At 56.4% G+C, this 23,313-nt stretch overlaps 1 protein-coding gene across 1 annotated transcript in view; it reads left to right on the top strand.

Annotated features, from left to right (window-relative positions):
- dhrs1 (dehydrogenase/reductase (SDR family) member 1) overlaps positions 1–23,313 on the top strand; it is a 102,935-nt gene that overhangs the window by 4,414 nt on the left and 75,208 nt on the right. The window contains exons 3-6 of the mRNA XM_041180769.1: positions 1,815–1,991; positions 4,386–4,518; positions 8,311–8,454; positions 21,147–21,216. Of these exons, the coding sequence (XP_041036703.1) occupies positions 1,815–1,991; positions 4,386–4,518; positions 8,311–8,454; positions 21,147–21,216 (524 nt within the window). The remainder of the gene's footprint in view (positions 1–1,814; positions 1,992–4,385; positions 4,519–8,310; positions 8,455–21,146; positions 21,217–23,313) is intronic.

Here is a 23,313-nt window from a genome sequence, read left to right as displayed (position 1 = left end):
CCCCCCATCAAAACATACCCCCCTCCCCCCCATCAAAACATTCCCCCTCCCCCCATCAGAATATTCCCCCCTCCCCCATCAAAACATACCCCCCTCCCCCCCATCAAAACATTCCCCTCCCCCCCATCAAAACATTCCCCCCTCCCCCATCAAAACATACCCCCCTCCCCCCCATCAAAACATTCCCCCCTCCCCCATCAGAATATTCCCCCCTCCCCCATCAAAACATTCCCCCCTCCCCCTCGCCCCCATCAGAATATTCCCCCCTCCCCCCATGATGAGGGAGCCACCTAAGGAGATGTTAGGACCGGTTGCCAGAACGTTCAGTCACAAGGCCGAGTGGGAGGGGAGGGGAGAGGAGGGGGAGGTGACGGGGTGGGGAGGGGGAGGGGAGGAGAGGAGAGGGAGGGGAGGAGAGGAGAGGAGAGGGAGGGGAGGGGGAGGGGGAGGAGAGGGAGGGGAGGAGAGGAGAGGAGAGGGAGGGGAGGGGGAGGGGGAGGTGAGGGATAGGGGAGGAGAGGAGAGGGAGGGGAGGAGAGGGGGAGGGGAGGGGGAGGTGAGGGATAGGGGAGGAGAGGAGAGGAGAGGGAGGGGAAGGGAGGGGAGGAGAGGGGGAGGGGAGGAGAGGGGAGGGGGAGGAGAGGGGAGGGGGAGGTGAGGGATAGGGGAGGAGAGGAGAGGGAGGGGAGGAGAGGGGGAGGGGAGGAGGGGAGGGGGAGGGGGAGGTGAGGGATAGGGGAGGAGAGGAGGGGGAGGGGAGGGGGAGGTGAGGAGAGGGGGAGGGGAGGAGAGGGGGAGGAGAGGGGAGGGGGAGGTGAGGGATAGGGGAGGAGAGGAGAGGGAGGGGAGGAGAGGGGAGGGGGAGGTGAGGGATAGGGGAGGAGAGGAGAGGGAGGGGAGGAGAGGGGAGGGGGAGGTGAGGGATAGGGGAGGAGAGGAGAGGGAGGGGAGGAGAGGGGGAGGGGAGGGGAGGAGAGGGGAGGGGGAGGAGAGGGGGAGGGGGGAAGGAGGAGTGGGGGAGGGGAGGTGACGGGGTGGGGAGGGAAGGGGTGCGGAGGGGGAGGGGAGGAGAGGGGGAGGGGAGGAGAGGGGAGGGGGAGGAGAGGGGGAGGGAGGGGGCGGAGGAGAGGGGAGCGGGAGGGGAGGAGATTGGGAGGGGAGGAGGGGGGGAGGAGAGGGGGAGGGGAGGTGAGGAGAGGGAGGGGAGGAGAGGGGAGGGGGAGGTGAAGGATAGGAGAGGGGAGGGAGGGGAGGAGAGGGGAGGGTGAGGGGGAGGGGAGAATTCCAGAGCCCAGGCAGCTGGAGGCAGGGCTGCCAGTGGCGTTGTTGTTCGGCTGGGTGGTAGGAGGGAGGAATTGGACGAGCGAGGAGATCCGGGGTGGGGGTGGGTGTGGGGGGTGGGGAGGAGGAGGAGGAGGAGGAGGTCGTTGCAGGATTTGGGGAGGGAGGGGTGTGTTGGAGGAAGGGCGAGGCCAGGGAGAAGTGGGGGGGGGGGGGGTGTTTGGCGGGGAGGGAGTGCGGGTGGTGGGGGGGGATTGGCCAACGAGGGCGAGGATTTTATAACAGAGGCGTTGGCAGAGCGCGGAGAGGGGGTGGGGGCGGGGTGGGGGTGGGGAGTGGGGTTTGGGGGGAACGGGACGAAGGGGGCACGGACGAGGGGTTTGTAGTCTCTTGAGTATTGATCCAATCTGGAGGGGGTGGGTGGGGGTTCAGTAAGGTAGAGAGAGACCTGCTCCTCCCGGGGGTGGGGGGGGTGGGGGAGGAGGTTTGGAGAGGGGGGGTAAGTGGGTGGCAGCTGGAACCCGGGGAACAAGGGGGCGGAAGCGTCCGGCGGAGCCCGGCCGCCCGGGGACCTCCCTCGCTCGGCTGTGCCGTGACCCCCACCCCCGCTCTCTCTCCTTCCGCCCGCAGGCCATATTGAATAACCAGGGGAAGAAGTTCTGGGAGACGCCGGCCTCAACCTGGGACGACATCAATAACGTTGGCCTGCGGTGAGTGCGGGAAGGACGGTGTGTGTGTGTGTGGGGGGAGGGGGTGGGTGGGACGGGGGTGGGGGGGTGCGATGTTACCGAGGTGCAGGAGGTCCGACCCCTCCCTCAAAATCGGAGACCAGGGCCTGTAACGATTGGCGCAGCCTGAAGCCCCGACCCCCGGCCCCCTTACTGCGGCAGCACCTCCCCCCCCCCACCCCGGCTCAGCTCGGGCGGCTCGATCCGAGACACGACTGTAGGCCGCTCAAGGGGGCAGCCCTCGACCGAGATCCCCTTGCTTGGCTCGACCGGGGGAACTCTTCCCGTTCAGCAAGCAACCTGGCTGCCTTCCCTTCCTTGAGTGCCAGTCGCGAGGGGTTTTTCAAGGGCCGGGGTGGGGGGGGGGGTTGTTTACACGGCTTTGGGAAAGGGCCCGTGCGGAAGCCTCTCCTGGATGAGCGTCGGTTAGCTGGACGCCGGATCAGCCGCTTTGTTGGTCGGCCCATTCCCAGGTCAAGCTCGCCTTGGCTTAGTTAGCCGTAGGAGGACTTCTCTCCGCCCCTGTTGTGACTACCTGCCTGGCTTTGATCAGCTTTGCCGCGATTATCCCTTCCATTCGGTGCGCGTTGTCCTGTTCGGTTCAGCGGTATATACCCCTGCTGTCCACGGGTAACGGTGTCGGGGGAACGGGGTTGGTGGGGGTGGGGGTGGGGGAAAGACGGCGGTGCGGTGATAAGGTCACTGGACTGGTAACCCAGAGGCCCGGGCTAACGCTCCGGGGGCTCACGGGGTTCCAACCCCACCGTGGGAGCCGGGGGAATTTCAAATTCGCCGAACGTCGAGCACGTCGCAGTCACGGTGACCGTGACAGCCACCGTCGATCGTCATCAAAACCCATCCGGGCTTCACTAACGTTCCCCTTTAGGGAAGGGAAATCTGCCGTCCTTACCCTATCTGGACTACACGTGACTCCAGACACCCACCCGCTCCCCCCCCACCCCCCCCCCCCCACTAAAAAAAACGTGATTAGCAAGTAAAGCACCCATTCGGTGCCCAGGTAACAAACACTGCCCTGAGCTCGGAACCAGTCCGTTAGCCCCCTCTCCCTCACGGTGGTGGAAATGTGCGGACTTGGTGGTGATCTGAATGTATGGGTTGGAAGCTCGCCTCTGGGTCTAATGCGACGTGAAGACTGTGAACAGTCCGGTTCAACCTCAGGCCGTAGCCAGGGAGAGGGATGGAGAAGGCAGCTTGGGAATGGCATTTGGAGCAGGGACCGAAAACAGTGGCTTCAGCCTCCCCGACATTGAACTGGAGGAAATGTCTGCTCAGCCCAGGACTGGACGTTGGATAAGCAGCCTGATAATTTAGCAGGAGTCAAGAGAAAGGGGGTGGGGGGGATGGTGAGGTGGAGCTGGGTGTCATCAGGGTCTATGTAGAATCTAACGCTGCGCTGTCGGACAATGTCGCCAAGGGGCAGAATGCAGGTGAGAAGTAGGAGTGGGGGTGGTGGGGGGGACAAGGATCGATCCTTGGGGGGGGTGGGGGAACACCAGAGGTAACGGGGTGGGAGCAGGGAGAGAAGCCGCCGCTAGCGATTCCCCAGCCGCGGTGAGATGGATAAGGACGGAACCGGGCCAGAGCAGCCCCGCCCCAGCGGGACGACGGGAGGGTGGGGGGGGTGGGAGAGGCGCTGGAGGAGGACAGCGTGGTGTCCGCCCTGTGTCAAAAGGCGTCTTGCGCGCCCCTGACATCTCGCCCGCTCACCCCGTGCTGACTTGAGTTGATCCGAGTCCAGCGCGATGCCTGAAGCGGCGACGGCAGCCACCGCTGACGGAAGCCGCCACCAGGAAGCGGAGGGGATCCCGCGAGCGGAGCTATCCCCTCCCCTTCCCCCTCCGCCACCACCAGCGTAACCGCTGGTGGGGGTGGTGGTGGTGGTGGCGCCAGAGTGGTCACCCAGGGGTGCGCCGACTCCATTGGGGCCGGCCGTTCTGAAGGTTGTAAGCCGCCCGCACAGACATCCACCCCACCTGGTGTTGGCGCTGTTGAGTACTTAACCCCGAATGTCGATATGTGGGACAGGCCCACTGGGACCCTGGGTCCAGATCCAGTGCCCCCCCCCCCCCTTTCCCCACCCACACAGCGATATTTGCGTGTCAGTCACTCCCACCCTCCGGCCCCTCTACCCCATGACTAAGCAGCTCACTGCCTGGATGACCACGGGTCTGAGATACCCCAGCGAGGGGGGCAGTGCCCTGCATGAGATGAGTGAGGGGGTGGGGTGGGGTGGGGGTAGGGTGGTGGGGGGTGGGTATGTTGGGAGGTGGTGGTGGTGGGGGGGGTACGGAAGAGCCCTGGAGGTCCGCAGAATGTCCAATTGGTTGTTTTGCACCCACCCCCCCCCACCCGCAGGGGCCACTATATCTGCTCGGTGTACGCGGCCCAGATGATGGTGGAGGCGAAACGGGGGCTCATCGTCGTCATCTCCTCCATGGGCGGACTGCGCTACATCTTCAACGTGGCTTACGGCGTTGGCAAGGCCGCAGTGAGTACCAGGGCAGCGCGGATAAACAGACCAGGGGTCACGTGTTGTTCATGCGCCTTGAGAGGCTCCATCTCCCAGTCTGACTGTTGCGCTGCTCTCCCTCCATCTCTTGTCTGCCTCTTTCACACTGTCTCTCTTGCTCTCACACACACTCACACTCACTCTCACTCTCCCAGTCTCTCTCGCTCTCACACACACTCACACTCACTCTCACTCTCCCAGACTCTCTCTCTCTCACACTCCCTCACTCTCCCAGTCTCTCTCGCTCTCACACACCCTCACACTCTCTCTCACTCTCCCAGTCTCTCTGTCTCTCTCGCTGTCTCTCACACACACTCACTCTCCCAGTCTTTCTGTCTCTCTCTCACACTCCCTCACTCTCCCAGTCTCTCTCTCTCTCTCACACACTCACACTCTCTCTCACTCTCCCAGACTCTGTCTCTCTTTCTCTCTCACACACTCTCTCCCAGTCTTTCTGTCTCTCTCTCACAATCCCTCACTCTCCCAGTCTCTGTCTCTCTCTCTCTCTCTCTCACACTCCCTCTCACTCTCCCAGACTCTGTCTCTCTCTCTCTCACACTCACACTCCCTCTCACTCTCCCAGTCTCTGTCTCTCTCTCACACTCCCTCACTCTCCCAGTCTCCCAGTCTCTCTCTCTCTCTCTCTCTCACACACTCACACTCCCTCTCACTCTCCTAGACTCTGTCTCTCTCTCACACATACTCACTCACTCTCACTCTCCCAGACTCTCTCTCTTTCTCACACTCCCTCACTCTCCCAGACTCTGTCTCTCTCTCACATACTCACACTCCCTCTCACTCTCCCAGTCTCTGTCTCTCTCACACTCCCTCACTCTCCCAGTCTTTCTCTCTCTCTCACACACTCACACTCCCTCTCACTCTCCCAGTCTCTCTCTCTCTCTCTCACACACTCACACTCCCTCTCACTCTCCCAGACTCTGTCTCTCTCTCACGCACTCACACTCCCTCTCACTCTCCCAGACTCTGTCTCTCTCTCTCACACTCACACTCCCTCTCACTCTCCCAGTCTCTGTCTCTCTCTCATACTCCCTCACTCTCCCAGTCTCTCTCTCTCTCTCTCACACACTCACACTCCCTCTCACTCTCCCAGACTCTGTCTCTCTCTCACACACACTCACTCGCTCTCACTCTCCCAGACTCTCTCTCTTTCTCACACTCCCTCACTCTCCCAGTCTCTCTCTCTCTCTCTCACACACTCACTCCCTCTCACTCTCCCAGTCTCTCTCTCTCTCACACTCCCTCACTCTCCCAGTCTCTCTCTCTCTCTCTCACACACTCACACTCCCTCTCACTCTCCCAGTCTCTCTCTCTCTCACACACTCACACTCCCTCTCACTCTCCCAGACTCTCTCTCTCTCTCACACATACTCACTCCCTCTCACTCTCCCAGACTCTGTCTCACTCTCTCACACTCTCTCTCTCACTTCCCACTCTCTGTCTCTCTCACACACACACATACTCCCTCTCACTCTCCCTGTCTTATCTCTCTCTCTCACACACTCACACTCTCTCTCCCAGTCTCTCTCACACACTCACACTCCCTCTCACTCTCCCAGACTCTGTCTCTCTCTCACACTCCCTCACTCTCCCAGTCTCTCTCTCTCTCCCTCTCACACACTCACACTCCCTCTCACTCTCCCAGTCTCTGTCTCTCTCTCACACTCCCTCACTTTCCCAGTCTCTCTCTTTCTCTCACACACTCACTCCCTCTCACTCTCCCAGTCTCTCTCTCTCTCACACTCCCTCACTCTCCCAGTCGCTCTGTCTCTCTCTCACACACTCACACTCCCTCTCACTCTCCCAGACTCTGTCTCTCTCTCAAACACACACACACTCCCTCTCACTCTCCCAGTCTTATCTCTCTATCTCTCTCACACACTCACACTCTCTCTCCCAGTCTCTCTCTCTATCTCTTTCTCTCTCACACACTCACACTTCCTCTCACTCTCCCAGTCTCTCTCTCTCACACACTCACACTCTCTCTCTCCCTCTCCCAGTCTCTCTCTCTCACACACTCACACTCCCTTTCACTGTCCCAGTCTCTCTGTCTCTCTCTCTCTCACACACACTCACACTCCCTCTCTCTCTCCCAGTCTCTCTCTCTCTCTCACTCTCCCTCTCACACTCCCAGTCTCTGTCTCTCTCTCTCTTTCTCACACACTCACACTACCTCTCACTCTCCCAGTCTCTGTCTCTCTCTCTCTCACACTCTCTCTCTCACTCTTCCAGTCTCTCTCTCTCTCCCTCACACGCTCACACTCCCTCTCACTCTCCCAGACTCTGTCTCTCTCTCTCTCACACTCTCCCTCTCACTCTCCCAGTCTGTCTCTCTCACACACACACACACTCCCTCTCACTCTCCCAGACTCTGTCTCTCTCTCATACTCCCTCACTCTCCCAGACTCTGTCTCTCTCTCTCTCTCTCTGTCACTTTCTGCTTCCCATCTCTATCTTTGCCTCCCATCTCTCTGTCTCTCTCTGCCTCCTGTCTCTCTCACTCCCTCCCTGCCTCCTCTCTATCTCTTCTGGCCTCCTGGCTCTCTCTCCCTGCCTGCCACCCATCTCTCACTCTCTCTCTGCCACCCATCTCTCTCTCTCTGCCTCCCGTATCTCTCTCTCTGCCACCCATCTCTCTCTCTCTGCCTCCCGTATCTCTCGCTCTGCCTCCCGTATCTCTCGCTCTGCCTCCCGTATCTCTCTCTCTGCCTCCCGTATCTCTCTCTCTGCCTCCCGTATCTCTCTCTCTGCCTCCCGTATCTCTCTCTCTGCCTCCCGTATCTCTCTCTCTGCCTCCTGTCTCTCTCTCTGCCTCCCGTATCTCTCTCTCTGCCTCCCGTATCTCTCTCTCTGCCTCCTGTCTCTCTCTCTGCCTCCCGTATTTCTCTCTATGCCTCCCGTACCTCTCTCTCTGCCTCCTGTCTCTCTCTCTCTCTGACGCCCGCACCTCTCTCTTTGCTTCCTGTCTCTCTCTCTCTCTCACTGACTCCCTTATAACTCTTTCTGCTTCCCCTCTCTTGATCTCTCTCTGACTCTCTACCTCCATCTCGCTCTTGCTCTCTCTCTGCCTCTTATCTAGCTGTCTCTCTGCCTTCCATCTCCCTCTCTCTGCCTCATGTCTCTCTCTCTCACTCTCTCTTTCTCTCAGCATCCAGTCTCTGCCCCTTTCCCCCTCTCTCTTTCTGCCTCTCATCTCTCTCTCTCTCTCTCTGTGCACCTCCCATCTCTCTTGTTTTCTCTCTGCCTCTCATCTAGCTCTCTTTCTACCTTCCGTCTCTCTCTGCCTCCTATCTCTCTCTCTCGCTCAGTTTCTCCCTCTCTGCCTCCCGTCTCTCCCTCTCTTTCTGTCTCATTCTTTGTCATTCTCTCTCTCTGTCATTCTCTCTCTCTCTCTCTGCCTCGCATCTCACTCACGCTCTCCCTCTCTATCTCTCTCTTTCTGTGTGTCTCTCTCTTTCTTTCTCTCTTTATGACTCATTCTCTCTCACACACACCCTGCCTCGCTGTCTGTCTCTCTCTCTCTGTCTGTCTCCCTTTGTCTGTCGCTGTTTCTTTCTTTCTTTCTCTCTATCTCTGTCTCTCTCTGCCTTTCTCTGTCTGTCTCGGTCTCTCTCTCTGTCACTGTCTCTCTCTCTCCCTATCTGTCTGTCTTCTCTCTCTCTCTCTCGGTGTCTTTCTCTCTCGGTCTCTCACTCGCTCTCTCTCTCTCGCGTAGCCTCACACAGCTCTCTCTCCCTCACTCTCTCCCTGCAGTGTGATCGACTGGCAGCAGACTGTGCCCATGAGTTGCGGAGAGATGGTGTGTCATATGTGTCCCTGTGGCCCGGAGCGGTGCGTACTGAGACTATCACTGAATTGATCATCAACAGGGAGGTGAAAACCAAAGCAGAGCAGCAGGTGAGCGAGACAGCAAGAAGCACCAGGAGGACCCAGGGCAGAGGTGTTGGGGGAGGTGCTGAGGTGGGTGGTCCCAAGGCAGAGGTGTTGGGGGGAGGTGCTGGGGTGGGTGGTCCCAGGGCTGAGGGGTTGGGGGAGGTGCTGGGGTGGGTGGTCCCAGGGCTGAGGGGTGGGGGGATGTGCTGAGGTGGGTGGTCCCAGTGCTGAGGGGTTGGGGGAGGTGCTGAGGTGGGTGGTCCCAGGGCAGAGGGATTGGAGGGAGGTGCTGGGGTGGGTGGTCCCAAGGCAGAGGGGTCGGGGGAGGTGCTGGGGTGGGTGGTCCCAGGGCAATGGGGTGGGGGGAGGTGCTGGGGTGGGAGGTGCCAGGGCAGAGGGGTTGGGTGGAGGTGCTGGGGTGGGTGGTCCCAGGGCAATGGGGTGGGGGGGAGGTGCTGCGGTGGGTGGTCCCAGGGCAATGGGGTGGGTGGAGGTGCTGGGTGGGAGGTCCCAGGGCAGAGGGGTTGGGGGGAGGTGCTGGGGTGGGAGGTCCCAGGGCAGAGGGGTTGGGGGGAGGTGCTTGGGCGGGAGGTCCCAGGGCAGAGGGGTTGGGGGGAGGTGCTGGGGTGGGAGGTCCCGGGGCAGAGGGGTTGGGGGGAGGTGCTTGGGTGGGAGGTCCCAGGGCAATGGGGTGGGGGGAGATGCTGGGTGGGTGGTCCCAGTGCTGAGGCGTTGGGGGAGGTGCTGGGGTGGGTGGTCCCAGGGCAGAGGGCTTGGGGGGAGGTGCTGGGGTGGGTGGTCCCAGGGCAATGGGGTGGGGGCAGGTGCTGGGGTGGGAGGTCCCGGGGCAGAGGGGTTGGGGGGAGGTGCTGGGGTGGGTGGTCCCAAGGCAGAGGGGTTGGGGAGAGGTGCTGGGGTGGGTGGTCCCAGCACTGAGGGGTGGGGGGAGAGCGAGAGCTTGGTGAGGGAAGGAGAGTGAGAGAGAGCTCAGGGTGTGGGAAGGAGAGAGGGAGAGAGAGCTTGGTGAGAGAAAGAGAGAGCTCGGTGAGGGAAGGAGAGAGCTCGGTGAGAGAAGGAGAGAGAGAGCTCAGTGAGAGGAGAGAGAGAGCTCAGTGAGGGAAGGTGAGAGAGAACTCGGTGAGAGAAAGAGAGAGAGAGCTCGGTGAGGGAAGGAGAGAGAGAGCTCGATGAGAGAAGGATAGAGAGAGCTCAGTGAGAGGAGAGAGAGAGCTCAGTGAGAGGAGAGAGAGAGCTAAATGAGGGAAGGAGAGAGAGAACTCAGAGTGTTGGAAAGAGAGAGCTTGGGAAGGGAGGGAGAGAGAGCTCGGTTGAAGGAACGAGAGACAGAGGGAGAGCTCAGGGTGAGGGAAGGAGAGGAGGAGAGTGAGCTCGAGGGAGGGAAGGAGAGAGGGAGAGAGAGCTCAAGGGAGTGAAGGAGAGGAGGGAGAACTCGGGGAGGGAAGGAGAGAGGGAGAGAGAGTTCAGGGTGAGGGAAGCAGAGAGAGAGAGAGAGCTCATTGAGGGAAGGAGAGCGGAGAGAGAGGTCAGGGTGAGGGATGGAGAGAGAGCCCAGCATGCGGGAAGGAGAGAGATAAAGGGAGCAGAGGTCAGGGTGAGGGATGGAGCGAGGGAGAGAGAGAGAGCTCAGGATGAGGGAAGCAGAGAGAGAGATAGAGGGAGAGAGATTTCAGGGTGAGGGATGTAGAGAGAGCTCAGGGGAGGGAAGGAGAGAGGGACGGAGAGCTCAGGGTGAGGGATGGAGAGAGCGACGGAGAGCTCAGGGTGAGGGATGGACGGAGAGCTCATGGTGAGGGATGGAGAGAGAGTTCAGTGTGAGAGAAGGAGAGAGAGAGCTCAGTGTGAGGGATAGAGAGAGAGAGAGCTCAGTGTGAGAGAAGGAGAGAGAGAGAGAGCTCAGTGTGAGAGAAGGAGAGAGAGAGAGAGCTCAGTGTGAGAGAAGGAGAGAGAGAGAGAGAGCTCAGTGTGAGAGGAGAGAGAGAGAGCTCAGTGTGAGAGGAGAGAGAGAGAGCTCAGTGTGAGAGAAGGAGAGAGAGAGAGCTCAGTGTGAGAGAAGGAGAGAGAGAGAGCTCAGTGTGAGAGAAGGAGAGAGATAAAGTTCAGTGTGAGAGAAGGAGAGAGAGATAGCTCAGTGTGAGGGATAGCGAGAGAGAGGGAGTTTAGTGTGATGGATGGAGAGAGAGAGAGATCGGTGTGGAAAGGAGAGAGAGAGAGCTCAGTGTGAGAGAAGGAGAGAGAGAGAGCTCTGTGTGAGAGAAAGAGAGAGGGAGAGAGAGCTCAGTGTGAGAGAAGGAGAGAGAGAGAGCTCAGTGTGAGGGATAGAGAGAGAGAGCTCAGTGTGAGAGAAGGAGAGAAAGAGAGAGAGCTCAGTGTGAGAGAAGGAGAGAGAGAGAGCTCAGTATGAGAGAAGGAGAGAGAGAGAGCTCAGTGTGAGAGAAGGAGAGAGAGAGAGCTCTGTGAGGAAAGGAGAGAGAGAGAGCTCAGTGTGAGGGATAGAGAGAGAGAGCTCAGTGTGAGAGAAGGAGAGAGAGAGCTCAGTGTGAGAGAAGGAGAGAGAGAGAGCTCAGCGTGAGAGAAGGAGAGAGAGAGAGCTCAGCGTGAGAGAAGGAGAGAGAGAGAGCTCAGCGTGAGAGAAGGAGAGAGAGAGAGCTCAGTGTGAGAGAAGGAGAGAAAGAGAGCTCAGTGTGAGAGAAGGAGAGAGAAAGCTCAGGGTGAGGAAAGGAGAGAGAGAGAGAGCTCAGTGTGAGAGAAGGAGAGAGAGAGCTCAGTGTGAGAGAAGGAGAGAGAGAGAGAGCTCAGTGTGAGAGGAGAGAGAGAGAGCTCAGTGTGAGAGGAGAGCGAGAGAGCTCAGTGTGAAAGAAGGAGAGTGAGAGAGCTCAGTGTGAGAGAAGGAGAGCGAGAGAGCTCAGTGTGAGGGATAGAGAAAGAGAGAGAGACCTCAGTGTGAGAGAAGGAGAGAAAGAGCTCAGTGTGAGAGAAGGAGAGAGAGAGCTCAGAGTGAGGAAAGGAGAAAGAGAGAGCTCAGTGTAAGAGAAGGAGAGAGAGAGCTCAGTGTGAGAGGAGAGAGAGAGAGAGAGCTCAGATTGAGAGAAGGAGAGAGAGAGAGCTCAGTGTGAGAGAAGGAGAGAGAGAGAGCTCATTGTGAGAGAAGGAGAGAGAGAGACTCAGTGTGAGAGAAGGAGAAGAGAGAGAGAGGCTCAGTGTGAGAGAAGGAGAGAGAGAGAGAGAGAGCTCAGTGTGAGAGGAGAGCGAGAGAGCTCAGTGTGAGAGAAGGAGAGCGAGAGAGAGTGTGAGGGATAGAGAGCTCAGTGTGAGAGAAGGAGAGAAAGAGAGAGAGCTCAGTGTGAGAGAAGGAGAGAGAGAGAGATCAGTGTGAGAGAAGGAGAGAGAGAGAGCTCAGTGTGAGAGAAGGAGAGAGAGAGAGCTCAGTGTGAGAGAAGGAGAGAGAGAGAGCTCAGTGTGAGAGAAGGAGAGCGAGAGAGAGCTCAGTGTGAGAGAAGGAGAGAGAGAGAGAGAGCTCTGTGTGAGAGGAGAGAGAGAGAGCTCAGTGTGAGAGAAGGAGAGAGAGAGAGCTCAGTGTGAGAGAAGGAGAGAGAGAGAGCTCAGTGTGAGAGAAGGAGAGAGAGATAGCTCAGTTTGAGGGATAGCGAGAGAGAGGGAGTTTAGTGTGTTGGATGGAGAGAGAGAGAGATCGGTGTGGAAAGGAGAGAGAGAGAGAGAGCTCAGTGTGAGAGAAGGAGAGAGAGAGAGCTCAGTGTGAGAGAAGGAGAGAAAGAGAGAGAGCTCAGTGTGAGAGAAGGAGAGAGAGAGAGTTCAGTGTGAGAGAAGGAGTGAGAGGGAGCTCAGTGTGAGAGAAGGAGAGAGAGAGCTCAGTGTGAGAGGAGAGAGAGAGAGCTCAGTGTGAGAGAAGGAGAGAGAGAGCTCAGTGTGAGAGAAGGAGAGAGAGAGAGCTCAGTGTGAGGGATAGAGACAGAGAGCTCAGTGTGAGAGAAGGAGAGAAAGAGAGAGAGCTCAGTGTGAGAGAAGGAGAGAGAGAGAGCTCAGTATGAGAGAAGGAGAGAGAGAGAGCTCAGTGTGAGAGAAGGAGAGAGAGAGAGCTCTGTGAGGAAAGGAGAGAGAGAGAGCTCAGTGTGAAGGATAGAGAGAGAGAGCTCAGTGTGAGAGAAGGAGAGAGAGAGCTCAGTGTGAGAGAAGGAGAGAGAGAGAGCTCAGCGTGAGAGAAGGAGAGAGAGAGAGCTCAGCGTGAGAGAAGGAGAGAGAGAGAGCTCAGTGTGAGAGAAGGAGAGAAAGAGAGCTCAGTGTGAGAGAAGGAGAGAGAAAGCTCAGGGTGAGGAAAGGAGAGAGAGAGAGAGCTCAGTGTGAGAGAAGGAGAGAGAGAGCTCAGTGTGAGAGAAGGAGAGAGAGAGAGAGCTCAGTGTGAGAGGAGAGAGAGAGAGCTCAGTGTGAGAGGAGAGCGAGAGAGCTCAGTGTGAAAGAAGGAGAGTGAGAGAGCTCAGTGTGAGAGAAGGAGAGCGAGAGAGCTCAGTGTGAGGGATAGAGAAAGAGAGAGAGACCCTCAGTGTGAGAGAAGGAGAGAAAGAGCTCAGTGTGAGAGAAGGAGAGAGAGAGCTCAGAGTGAGGAAAGGAGAAAGAGAGAGCTCAGTGTAAGAGAAGGAGAGAGAGAGCTCAGTGTGAGAGGAGAGAGAGAGAGAGAGCTCAGATTGAGAGAAGGAGAGAGAGAGAGCTCAGTGTGAGAGAAGGAGAGAGAGAGAGCTCAGTGTGAGAGAAGGAGAGAGAGAGAGAGAGAGCTCAGTGTGAGAGAAGGAGAGAGAGAGAGAGAGAGCTCAGTGTGAGAGGAGAGCGAGAGAGCTCAGTGTGAGAGAAGGAGAGCGAGAGAGAGTGTGAGGGATAGAGAGCTCAGTGTGAGAGAAGGAGAGAAGAGAGAGAGCTCAGTGTGAGAGAAGGAGAGAGAGAGAGTTCAGTGTGAGAGAAGGAGAGAGAGAGAGCTCAGTGTGAGAGAAGGAGAGAGAGAGAGCTCAGTGTGAGAGAAGGAGAGAGAGAGAGCTCAGTGTGAGAGAAGGAGAGCGAGAGAGAGCTCAGTGTGAGAGAAGGAGAGAGAGAGAGAGAGCTCTGTGTGAGAGGAGAGAGAGAGAGCTCAGTGTGAGAGAAGGAGAGAGAGAGAGTTCAGTGTGAGAGAAGGAGTGAGAGGGAGCTCAGTGTGAGAGAAGGAGTGAGAGGGAGCTCAGTGTGAGAGGAGAGAGAGAGAGCTCAGTGTGAGAGGAGAGAGAGAGAGCTCAGTGTGAGAGAAGGAGAGAGAGAGCTCAGTGTGAGAGAAGGAGAGAGAGAGAGCTCAGTGTGAGGGATAGAGAGAGAGAGCTCAGTGTGAGAGAAGGAGAGAAAGAGAGAAAGCTCAGTGTGAGAGAAGGAGAGAGAGAGAGCTAAGTATGAGAGAAGGAGAGAGAGAGAGCTCAGTGTGAGAGAAGGAGAGAGAGAGAGCTCTGTGAGGAAAGGAGAGAGAGAGAGCTCAGTGTGAGGGATAGAGAGAGAGAGCTCAGTGTGAGAGAAGGAGAGAGAGAGCTCAGTGTGAGAGAAGGAGAGAGAGAGAGCTCAGCGTGAGAGAAGGAGAGAGAGAGAGCTCAGCGTGAGAGAAGGAGAGAGAGAGAGCTCAGTGTGAGAGAAGGAGAGAAAGAGAGCTCAGTGTGAGAGAAGGAGAGAGAAAGCTCAGGGTGAGGAAAGGAGAGAGAGAGAGCTCAGTGTGAGAGAAGGAGAGAGAGAGCTCAGTGTGAGAGAAGGAGAGAGAGAGAGAGCTCAGTGTGAGAGGAGAGAGAGGAGAGCTCAGTGTGAGAGGAGAGCGAGAGAGCTCAGTGTGAAAGAAGGAGAGTGAGAGAGCTCAGTGTGAGAGAAGGAGAGCGAGAGAGCTCAGTGTGAGGGATAGAGAAAGAGAGAGAGACCTCAGTGTGAGAGAAGGAGAGAAAGAGCTCAGTGTGAGAGAAGGAGAGAGAGAGCTCAGAGTGAGGAAAGGAGAAAGAGAGAGCTCAGTGTAAGAGAAGGAGAGAGAGAGCTCAGTGTGAGAGGAGAGAGAGAGAGAGAGCTCAGATTGAGAGAAGGAGAGAGAGAGAGCTCAGTGTGAGAGAAGGAGAGAGAGAGAGCTCAGTGTGAGAGAAGGAGAGAGAGAGAGAGAGCTCAGTGTGAGAGAAGGAGAGAGAGAGAGAGAGAGCTCAGTGTGAGAGGAGAGCGAGAGAGCTCAGTGTGAGAGAAGGAGAGCGAGAGAGAGTGTGAGGGATAGAGAGCTCAGTGTGAGAGAAGGAGAGAAAGAGAGAGAGCTCAGTGTGAGAGAAGGAGAGAGAGAGAGTTCAGTGTGAGAGAAGGAGAGAGAGAGAGCTCAGTGTGAGAGAAGGAGAGAGAGAGAGCTCAGTGTGAGAGAAGGAGAGAGAGAGAGCTCAGTGTGAGAGAAGGAGAGCGAGAGAGAGCTCAGTGTGAGAGAAGGAGAGAGAGAGAGAGAGCTCTGTGTGAGAGGAGAGAGAGAGAGCTCAGTGTGAGAGAAGGAGAGAGAGAGAGCTCAGTGTGAGAGAAGGAGAGAGAGAAAGCTCAGTGTGAGAGAAGGAGAGAGAGATAGCTCAGTTTGAGGGATAGCGAGAGAGAGGGAGTTTAGTGTGTTGGATGGAGAGAGAGAGATCGGTGTGGAAAGGAGAGAGAGAGAGAGAGCTCAGTGTGAGAGAAGGAGAGAGAGAGAGCTCAGTGTGAGAGAAGGAGAGAAAGAGAGAGAGCTCAGTGTGAGAGAAGGAGAGAGAGAGAGTTCAGTGTGAGAGAAGGAGTGAGAGGGAGCTCAGTGTGAGAGAAGGAGAGAGAGAGCTCAGTGTGAGAGGAGAGAGAGAGAGCTCAGTGTGAGAGAAGGAGAGAGAGAGCTCAGTGTGAGAGAAGGAGAGAGAGAGAGCTCAGTGTGAGGGATAGAGACAGAGAGCTCAGTGTGAGAGAAGGAGAGAAAGAGAGAGAGCTCAGTGTGAGAGAAGGAGAGAGAGAGAGCTCAGTGTGAGGGATAGAGAGAGAGAGCTCAGTGTGAGAGAAGGAGAGAAAGAGAGAGAGCTCAGTGTGAGAGAAGGAGAGAGAGAGAGCTCAGTATGAGAGAAGGAGAGAGAGAGAGCTCAGTGTGAGAGAAGGAGAGAGAGAGCTCAGTGTGAGAGAAGGAGAGAGAGAGAGCTCAGCGTGAGAGAAGGAGAGAGAGAGAGCTCAGCGTGAGAGAAGGAGAGAGAGAGAGCTCAGCGTGAGAGAAGGAGAGAAAGAGAGCTCAGTGTGAGAGAAGGAGAGAGAAAGCTCAGGGTGAGGAAAGGAGAGAGAGAGAGAGCTCAGTGTGAGAGAAGGAGAGAGAGAGCTCAGTGTGAGAGAAGGAGAGAGAGAGAGAGCTCAGTGTGAGAGGAGAGAGAGAGAGCTCAGTGTGAGAGGAGAGAGAGAGAGCTCAGTGTGAGAGGAGAGCGAGAGAGCTCAGTGTGAAAGAAGGAGAGTGAGAGAGCTCAGTGTGAGAGGAGAGCGAGAGAGCTCAGTGTGAGGGATAGAGAAAGAGAGAGAGACCTCAGTGTGAGAGAAGGAGAGAAAGAGCTCAGTGTGAGAGAAGGAGAGAGAGAGCTCAGAGTGAGGAAAGGAGAAAGAGAGAGCTCAGTGTAAGAGAAGGAGAGAGAGAGCTCAGTGTGAGAGGAGAGAGAGAGAGCTCAGATTGAGAGAAGGAGAGAGAGAGCTCAGTGTGAGAGAAGGAGAGAGAGAGAGCTCAGTGTGAGAGAAGGAGAGAGAGAGAGAGAGCTCAGTGTGAGAGAAGGAGAGAGAGAGAGAGAGAGCTCAGTGTGAGAGGAGAGCGAGAGAGCTCAGTGTGAGAGAAGGAGAGCGAGAGAGAGTGTGAGGGATAGAGAGCTCAGTGTGAGAGAAGGAGAGAAAGAGAGAGAGCTCAGTGTGAGAGGAGAGAGAGAGAGTTCAGTGTGAGAGAAGGAGAGAGAGAGAGCTCAGTGTGAGAGAAGGAGAGAGAGAGAGCTCAGTGTGAGAGAAGGAGAGAGAGAGAGCTCAGTTTGAGAGAAGGAGAGCGAGAGAGCTCAGTGTGAGAGAAGGAGAGAGAGAGCTCAGTGTGAGAAGGAGAAAGAGATGGAGCCCAGTGTGAGAGAAGGAGAGAGAGCTCAGTGTGAGAGGAGAGAGAGAGCTCAGTGTGAGAGAAGGAGAGAGAGAGAGCTCAGTGTGAGGGATAGAGAGAGAGAGAGTTTAGTGTGATGGATGGAGAGAGAGAGATCAGGGTGAGAGGAGAGAGAGAGAGATCAGGGTGAGAGGAGAGAGAGAGAGCTCAGTGTGAGAGAAGGAGAGAGAAAGAGCTCATTGTGAGAGAAGGAGAGAGAAAGAGAGCTCAGTGTGAGAGAAGGAGAGAGAGAGAGAGCTCAGGGTGAGGAAAGGAGAGAGAGAGCTCAGTGTGAGGGATAGAGAGAGAGAGAGCTCAGTGTGAGAGGAGAGAGAGAGAGCTCAGTGTGAGAGAGGGAGAGAGAGAGAGCTCAGTGTGAGAGAAGGAGAGAAAGAGAGCTCAGTGTGAGAGAAGGAGAGAGAGCTCAGGGTGAGAGAAGGAGAGAGAGAGCTCAGTGTGAGAGAAGGAGAGAAAGAGAGAGAGAGCTCTGTGAGAGGAGAGAGAGAGAGCTCAGTGTGAGAGGAGAGAGAGCTCAGTGTGAGAGGAGAGAGGGAGAGCTCAGTATGAGGGAGAGAGAGAGAGCTCAGTATGAGGGAGAGAGAGAGAGCTCAGTGTGAGAGAAGGAGAGAGAGAGAGCTCAGTGTGAGAGGAGAGAGAGAGCTCAATGTGAGAGAAGGAGAGAGAGAGAGCTCAGTGTGAGGGATAGAGAGAGAGAGGGAGTTGAGTGTGATGGTGAGAGGAGAGAGAGAGAGCTCAGTGTGAGAGAAGGAGAGAGAAAGAGCTCATTGTGAGAGAAGGAGAGAGAGAGAGCTCAGTGTGATAGAAGGAGAGAGAAAGAGCTCAGTGTGAGAGAAGGAGAGAAAGAGAGCTCAGTGTGAGAGAAGGAGAGAGAGCTCAGTGTGAGAGAAGGAGAGAGAGAGAGCTCAGTGTGAGAGAAGGAGAGAGAGAGAGCTCAGTGTGAGAGAAGGAGAGAGAGAGAGCTCAGTGTGAGAGAAGGAGAGAGAGAGAGCTCAGTGTGAGAGAAGGAGAGAAAGAGAGAGAGCTCTGTGTGAGAGGAGAGAGAGCTCTGTGTGAGAGGAGAGAGAGCTCTGTGTGAGAGGAGAGAGAGCTCTGTGTGAGAGGAGAATGAGAGAGAGCTCAGTATGAGGGAGAGAGAGAGAGCTCAGTGTGAGAGAAGGAGAGAGAGAGAGCTCAGTGTGAGAGAAGGAGAGAGAGAGAGCTCAGTGTGAGAGAAGGAGAGCGAGAGAGCTCAGTGTGAGAGGAGAGAGAGAGAGAGCTCAGTGTGAGAGAAGGAGAGAGAGAGAGACCTCAGTGTGAGAGAAGGAGAGAGAGAGAGAGCTCAGTGTGAGAGAAGGAGAGAGAGAGACCTCAGTGTGAGGGATAGAGAGAGAGAGAGCTCAGTGTGAGAGAAGGAGAGAGAGAGCTCAGTGTGAGGGATAGAGAGAGAGCTCAGTGTGAGAGGAGAGAGAGAGAGCTGTGTGAGAGAAGGAGAGAGAGAGAGCTCAGTGTGAGAGGAGAGAGAGAGAGCTCAGTGTGAGAGAAGGAGAGAGAGAGAGCTCAGTGTGAGAGAAGGGGAGAGAGAGAGCTCAGTGTGAGGGATAGAGAGAGAGAGGGGGAGTTTAGTCTGATGGATGGAGAGAGAGGGAGAGATCAGGGTGAGGAAAGTAGAGAGAGAGAGAGAGCTCAGTGTGAGAGATGGAGAGAGAGAGAGAGCTCAGTGTAAGGGAAAGAGAGAGGGAGATAGAGAGAGCTCAGTGTGAGGGAGGGAGAGAGAGAGAGAGAGTTTAGGGTGATAGATGGAGAGAGAGAGAGAGGTCAGGGTGAGGGAAGGAGAGAGGATCAAAAAGCTCAGGGTGAGGGAAGGAAAGAGGGAGGGAGCTCATGGTGTGGGAAGGAGAGAGAGAGAGCTCAGGGTGAGGGAAGGGGAGAGAGAGAGAGCTCAGTGTGAGGGATAGAGAGAGAGAGCTCAGTGTGAGCGCAGAGAGAGAGAGAGCTGTGTGAGAGAAGGAGAGAGAGAGAGCTCAGTGTGAGAGGAGAGAGAGAGCTGTGTGAGAGAAGGAGAGAGAGAGAGCTCAGTGTGAGAGGAGAGAGAGAGAGCTCAGTGTGAGAGAAGGAGAGAGAGAGAGCTCAGTGTGAGAGAAGGAGAGAGAGAGAGCTCAGTGTGAGGGATAGAGAGAGAGAGGGAGTTTAGTGTGATGGATGGAGAGAGAGGGAGAGATCAGGGTGAGGAAAGTAGAGAGAGAGAGAGAGCTCAGTGTGAGAGACGGAGAGAGAGAGAGAGAGAGCTCAGTGTGAGAGACGGAGAGAGAGAGAGAGAGCTCAGTGTAAGGGAAAGAGAGAGGGAGATAGAGCTCAGTGTGAGGGAGGGAGAGAGAGAGAGAGAGGTTAGGGTGATAGATGGAGAGAGAGAGAGGTCAGGGTGAGGGAAGGAGAGAGGATCAAAAAGCTCAGGGTGAGGGAAGGAAAGAGGGAGGGAGCTCATGGTGAAGGATGGAAAGAGGGAGGGCGCTCAGGGTGTGGGAAGGAGAGAGAGAGAGCTCAGGGTGAGGGAAGGGGAGAGAGAGAGAGAGCTCAGGGTGAGAGAAGGAGGGGGAGGGAGCTCAGGGTGATGGACAGAGAGGGGGAGGGAGCTCAGGCTGACAGACGGAGAGAGGGAGAGAGAGCTCAAGGTGAGGGAGGGAGAGAGAGAGCTCGGTGAGGGAAGGAGAGAGAGAGAGAGAGCTCAGGGTGAGGGAGAGAGAGAGCTCAGGGTGTGGGAGGGAGAGAGAGAGTGAGATGGAGCTCAGGGTGAGGGAGAGAGAGAGTGAGAGAGGGAGTTTAGGGTGAGGGAGGGAGGGAGAGAGGGAGTTTAGGGTGAGGGAGGGAGGGAAAAAGAGAGAGTTTAGGGTGAGGGAGAGATGGAGAGAGAGAGGGAGTTTAGGGTGAGGGAGGGAGGGAGAGAGAGGGAGTTTAGGGTGAGGGAGGGTGAGAGAGAGGGAGTTTAGGGTGAGGGAGGGAGGGAGAGAGAGGGAGTTTAGGGTGAGGGAGAGATGTAGAGAGAGAGGGAGTTTAGGGTGAGGGAGAGATGTAGAGAGAGAGGGAGTTTAGGGTGAGGGAGAGATGGAGAGAGAGAGGGAGTTTAGGGTGAGGGAGAGATGGAGAGAGAGAGGGAGTTTAGGGTGAGGGAGAGATGGAGAGAGGGAATTTAGGATGAGGGAGGGAGGGAGAGAGAGAGGGAGTTTAGGTGAGGGAGAGATGGAGAGAGAGAGGGAGTTTAGGGTGAGAGAGAGATGGAGAGAGAGGGAGTTTAGGATGAGGGAGGGAGGGAGAGAGAGAGGGAGTTTAGGGAGAGGGAGAGAGAGGGAGTTTAGGGTGAGGGAGGGAGGGAGAGAGAGAGGGAGTTTAGGGTGAGGGAGAGAGAGAGGGAGTTTAGGTGAGGGAGAGATGGAGAGAGAGAGGGAGTTTAGGGTGAGGGAGAGATGGAGAGAGAGGGAGTTTAGGGTGAGGGAGAGATGGAGAGAGAGAGGGAGTTTAGGGTGAGGGAGAGATGGAGAGAGAGAGGGAGTTTAGGGTAAGGGAGGGAGGGAGAGAGAGAGGGAGTTTAGGTGAGGGAGAGATGGAGAGAGAGAGGGAGTTTAGGGTGAGAGAGAGATGGAGAGAGAGAGGGAGTTTAGGGTGAGGGAGAGATGGAGAGAGAGAGGGAGTTTAGGGTGAGGGAGGGAGGGAGAGAGAGAGGGAGTTTAGGTGAGGGAGAGATGGAGAGAGAGAGGGAGTTTAGGGTGAGGGAGGGAGGGAGAGAGAGAGGGAGTTTAGGTGAGGGAGAGATGGAGAGAGAGAGGGAGTTTAGGGTGAGGGAGGGAGGGAGAGAGAGAGGGAGTTTAGGTGAGGGAGAGATGGAGAGAGAGAGGGAGTTTAGGGTGAGGGAGGGAGGGAGAGAGAGAGGGAGTTTAGGGTGAGGGAGGGAGGGAGAGAGAGAGGGAGTTTAGGTGAGGGAGAGATGGAGAGAGAGAGAGGGAGTTTAGGGTGAGGGAGGGAGGGAGAGAGAGGGAGTTTAGGGTGAGGGAGGGAGGGAGAGAGAGAGGGAGTTTAGGGTGAGGGAGGGAGGGAGAGAGAGAGGGAGTTTAGGTGAGGGAGAGATGGAGAGAGAGGGAGTTTAGGATGAGGGAGGGAGGGAGAGAGAGGGAGTTTAGGGTGAGGGAGGGAGGGAGAGAGGGAGTTTAGGCGAGGGAGATATGGAGAGAGTGGGAGTTTAGGGTGAGGGAGGGAGGGAGAGAGAGAGGGAGTTTAGGTGAGGGAGAGATGGAGAGAGAGGGAGTTTAGGGTGAGGGAGAGATGGAGAGAGAGGGAGTTTAGGATGAGGGAGGGAGGGAGAGAGAGAGGGAGTTTAGGGAGAGGGAGTTTAGGGTGAGGGAGAGATGGAGAGAGAGAGAGAGCAGCCGGGTGAGGGTGAGAAAGTTGGATCGAGTGAGTGTCGTGGGTGGGGTGGGGGGGTGGGGTTGTTGGGGTGGGTCCTCGGTCTGCTGCCGGGTGTGTTATTCCATCTGGCCCCGGGCCCCGTGCTGACCTCTCTCTGCGCTCTCCCTTTTTACAGATGGTGGACATGTTCACCAGCGGCGAGACCCCTGAGATGAGCGGGAAGTGCATCGTCGCCCTGGCGACAGGTCTGTAAAGCCTTCAGCTTGCGGCAAGCTGCCTTCCTCCCTTCCTGGCGGGACCCCCCCCCCCGCCACCCGCATCGGTACTCTCACCAAGGGGGGGGTGTGTGCTGGGCGCGGTGTGAACATTCGTGCCAAGGCGCTGAACGGATGCCAATTTCCATTGAGCCGTGTATGTTTGGGGTGCCCGGCGCTGTCCGCAAGGACTCGGTTGCTGAAAAGAACGATGTCTCGTCACCCCCTGTTCGGAGGACCGTGTCTGGTCAGCGCCGGCTGCCCGGGAGAAGACTAACTTCCCCTGCGGAAGACCCGAGGAGGACCCACCTCCACCAAGGGGTCCCGGCCCCCTCCCTCCCCCACCCCACGCACAACCCTGAGGCGTGCACCCATCTGTGCCCCCCTTTTGCTGTCTCTCTCTGTCTCTCTCTCTGTCTTTGTGCCCCTCTCTCTCTATCTCTCTCCTTCCCTCTGTCTGTCTGTCTCTCCGTGTCTCTCTCTCTCTCTGTGCCTCTCTCTCTCTGTCTCTCTCTGTGCCGCTCTCTCTCTCTCTCTCTCACTGTCTCTCTCTCTCTCCCTCCCTCTGTCTGTCTGGCTCTCCGTGTCTCTCTCTCTCTCTCTTGTCTCCATCTCTCTGTCGGTCTCTCTCTCTGTCTCTCTCTCTCTGTCTGTCTCTCTCTCTATCTCCATTGTGCTCTCTCTGTCTCTCTCCCTCTCTCTCTGTCTCTCTCTCTGTCTGTCTCTCTGTCTGTCTCCCTCTCTCTCTCTCTGTCTCTATCCCTCTCTCTCTCTGTCTCTCTCTCTGTCTGTCTCTCTGTCTGTCTCCCTCTCTCTCTCTCTTTCTCTCTCTCTGTCTCTCTCTGTCTGTCTTTCTGTCTGTCTCCCTCTCTCTGTCTCTCTCTCTCTCTGTCTCTCTCTCTCTGTCTCTTTCACTCTCTCTCTGTCTCTTTCTCTCTCTCTGTCTCCCTCTCTCTCTCTCTCTCTCTCTCTGTCTGTCTCTCTCTCTCTCTCTCTCTCTCTCTCTCTCTCTGTCTCCATCTCTCTCTCTCTCTCTCTCTGTCTCTTCCCTCTCCCCTTGCCCCTTTTCCACAAACATTTTATATATCAGGCAGTAGGGAGGGTGGGGGTGGGGGAGACCGGTATCTCCATCTGTCCACCTCCCCCAGTTTACGTCGTAACGTTTATTCCTCTCGGACAAACTTGGTGCGGGCGTTGCTGCCTTCTCTGGCAACGTTCTCGTAAACCTCCTCTGTACTCTCTCCAGAGCAAATCATACCTTCCCTGTAACACGGCGACCAGAGCGGCACACAAAATTCCCGCTTTCTGGCTTGGAAACGTATCGGCCGTCTATTCACTGTTGCCGAGTCCAAAATCCTGGGAACTCCCTCCCTAACAGCACGGTGGGCGTACCTGCACTGCACAGACTGCAGTGGCTCAAGAAGGCGGCTCACCCCCCCCCACCACCTTCTCAAGGGGGCAATTAGGGGAAGGGGCAATAAATGCTCAGCCCAGCCCAGCGACGCCCACATCCCCCTGTATGAATTTTTTTTTAAAAGTTCTGGCCTAATCAGCGTTTCACACAGTTCAGCATCCCATCCCTGTTTCTGTATTCAATACCTCGTCCAGTGAAGGAAGCAAGCATGTGAAAAGGATGAGAGTAGCTAAACCCTTGGGGAGGCAGAAACTGGAGAAATTATGATGGGGAATGAGGAAATGGCAGAACCGTTGAACAAATATTTTGTGCCTGTCCTCACAGTAGAAAGTGCAAGTTACATACCGGAAATAGAATCACAGAATCTCTCGGTGCAGAAGAGGCCCTTCGGCCCATCGAGTCTGCACTGACACGTGAGAAACACCTGACCTACCTACCTAACCCCATTGACCAGCGCTCGGCCCCATAGCCTTGAATGTTATGACGTGCCGAGTGCTCATCCAGGTACTTTTTAAAGGATTTGAGGCAACCCGCCTCCACCACCCTCCCAGACAGCGCATTCCAGACCATCACCACCCTCTGGGTAAAAATGCTTTTCCCCTCACATCCCCCCTAAACCTCCTGCCCCTCACCTTGAACTTGTGTCCCCCTCATGACCGACCCTTCAACTAAGG

Source organism: Carcharodon carcharias (assembly GCF_017639515.1).
Source record: "Carcharodon carcharias isolate sCarCar2 chromosome 27 unlocalized genomic scaffold, sCarCar2.pri SUPER_27_unloc_1, whole genome shotgun sequence".
Taxonomy (NCBI): Eukaryota; Metazoa; Chordata; class Chondrichthyes; order Lamniformes; family Lamnidae; genus Carcharodon; species Carcharodon carcharias.
Note: the sequence above shows the minus strand (reverse complement) of the source record. Positions and strands in the feature narration are given on the sequence as shown.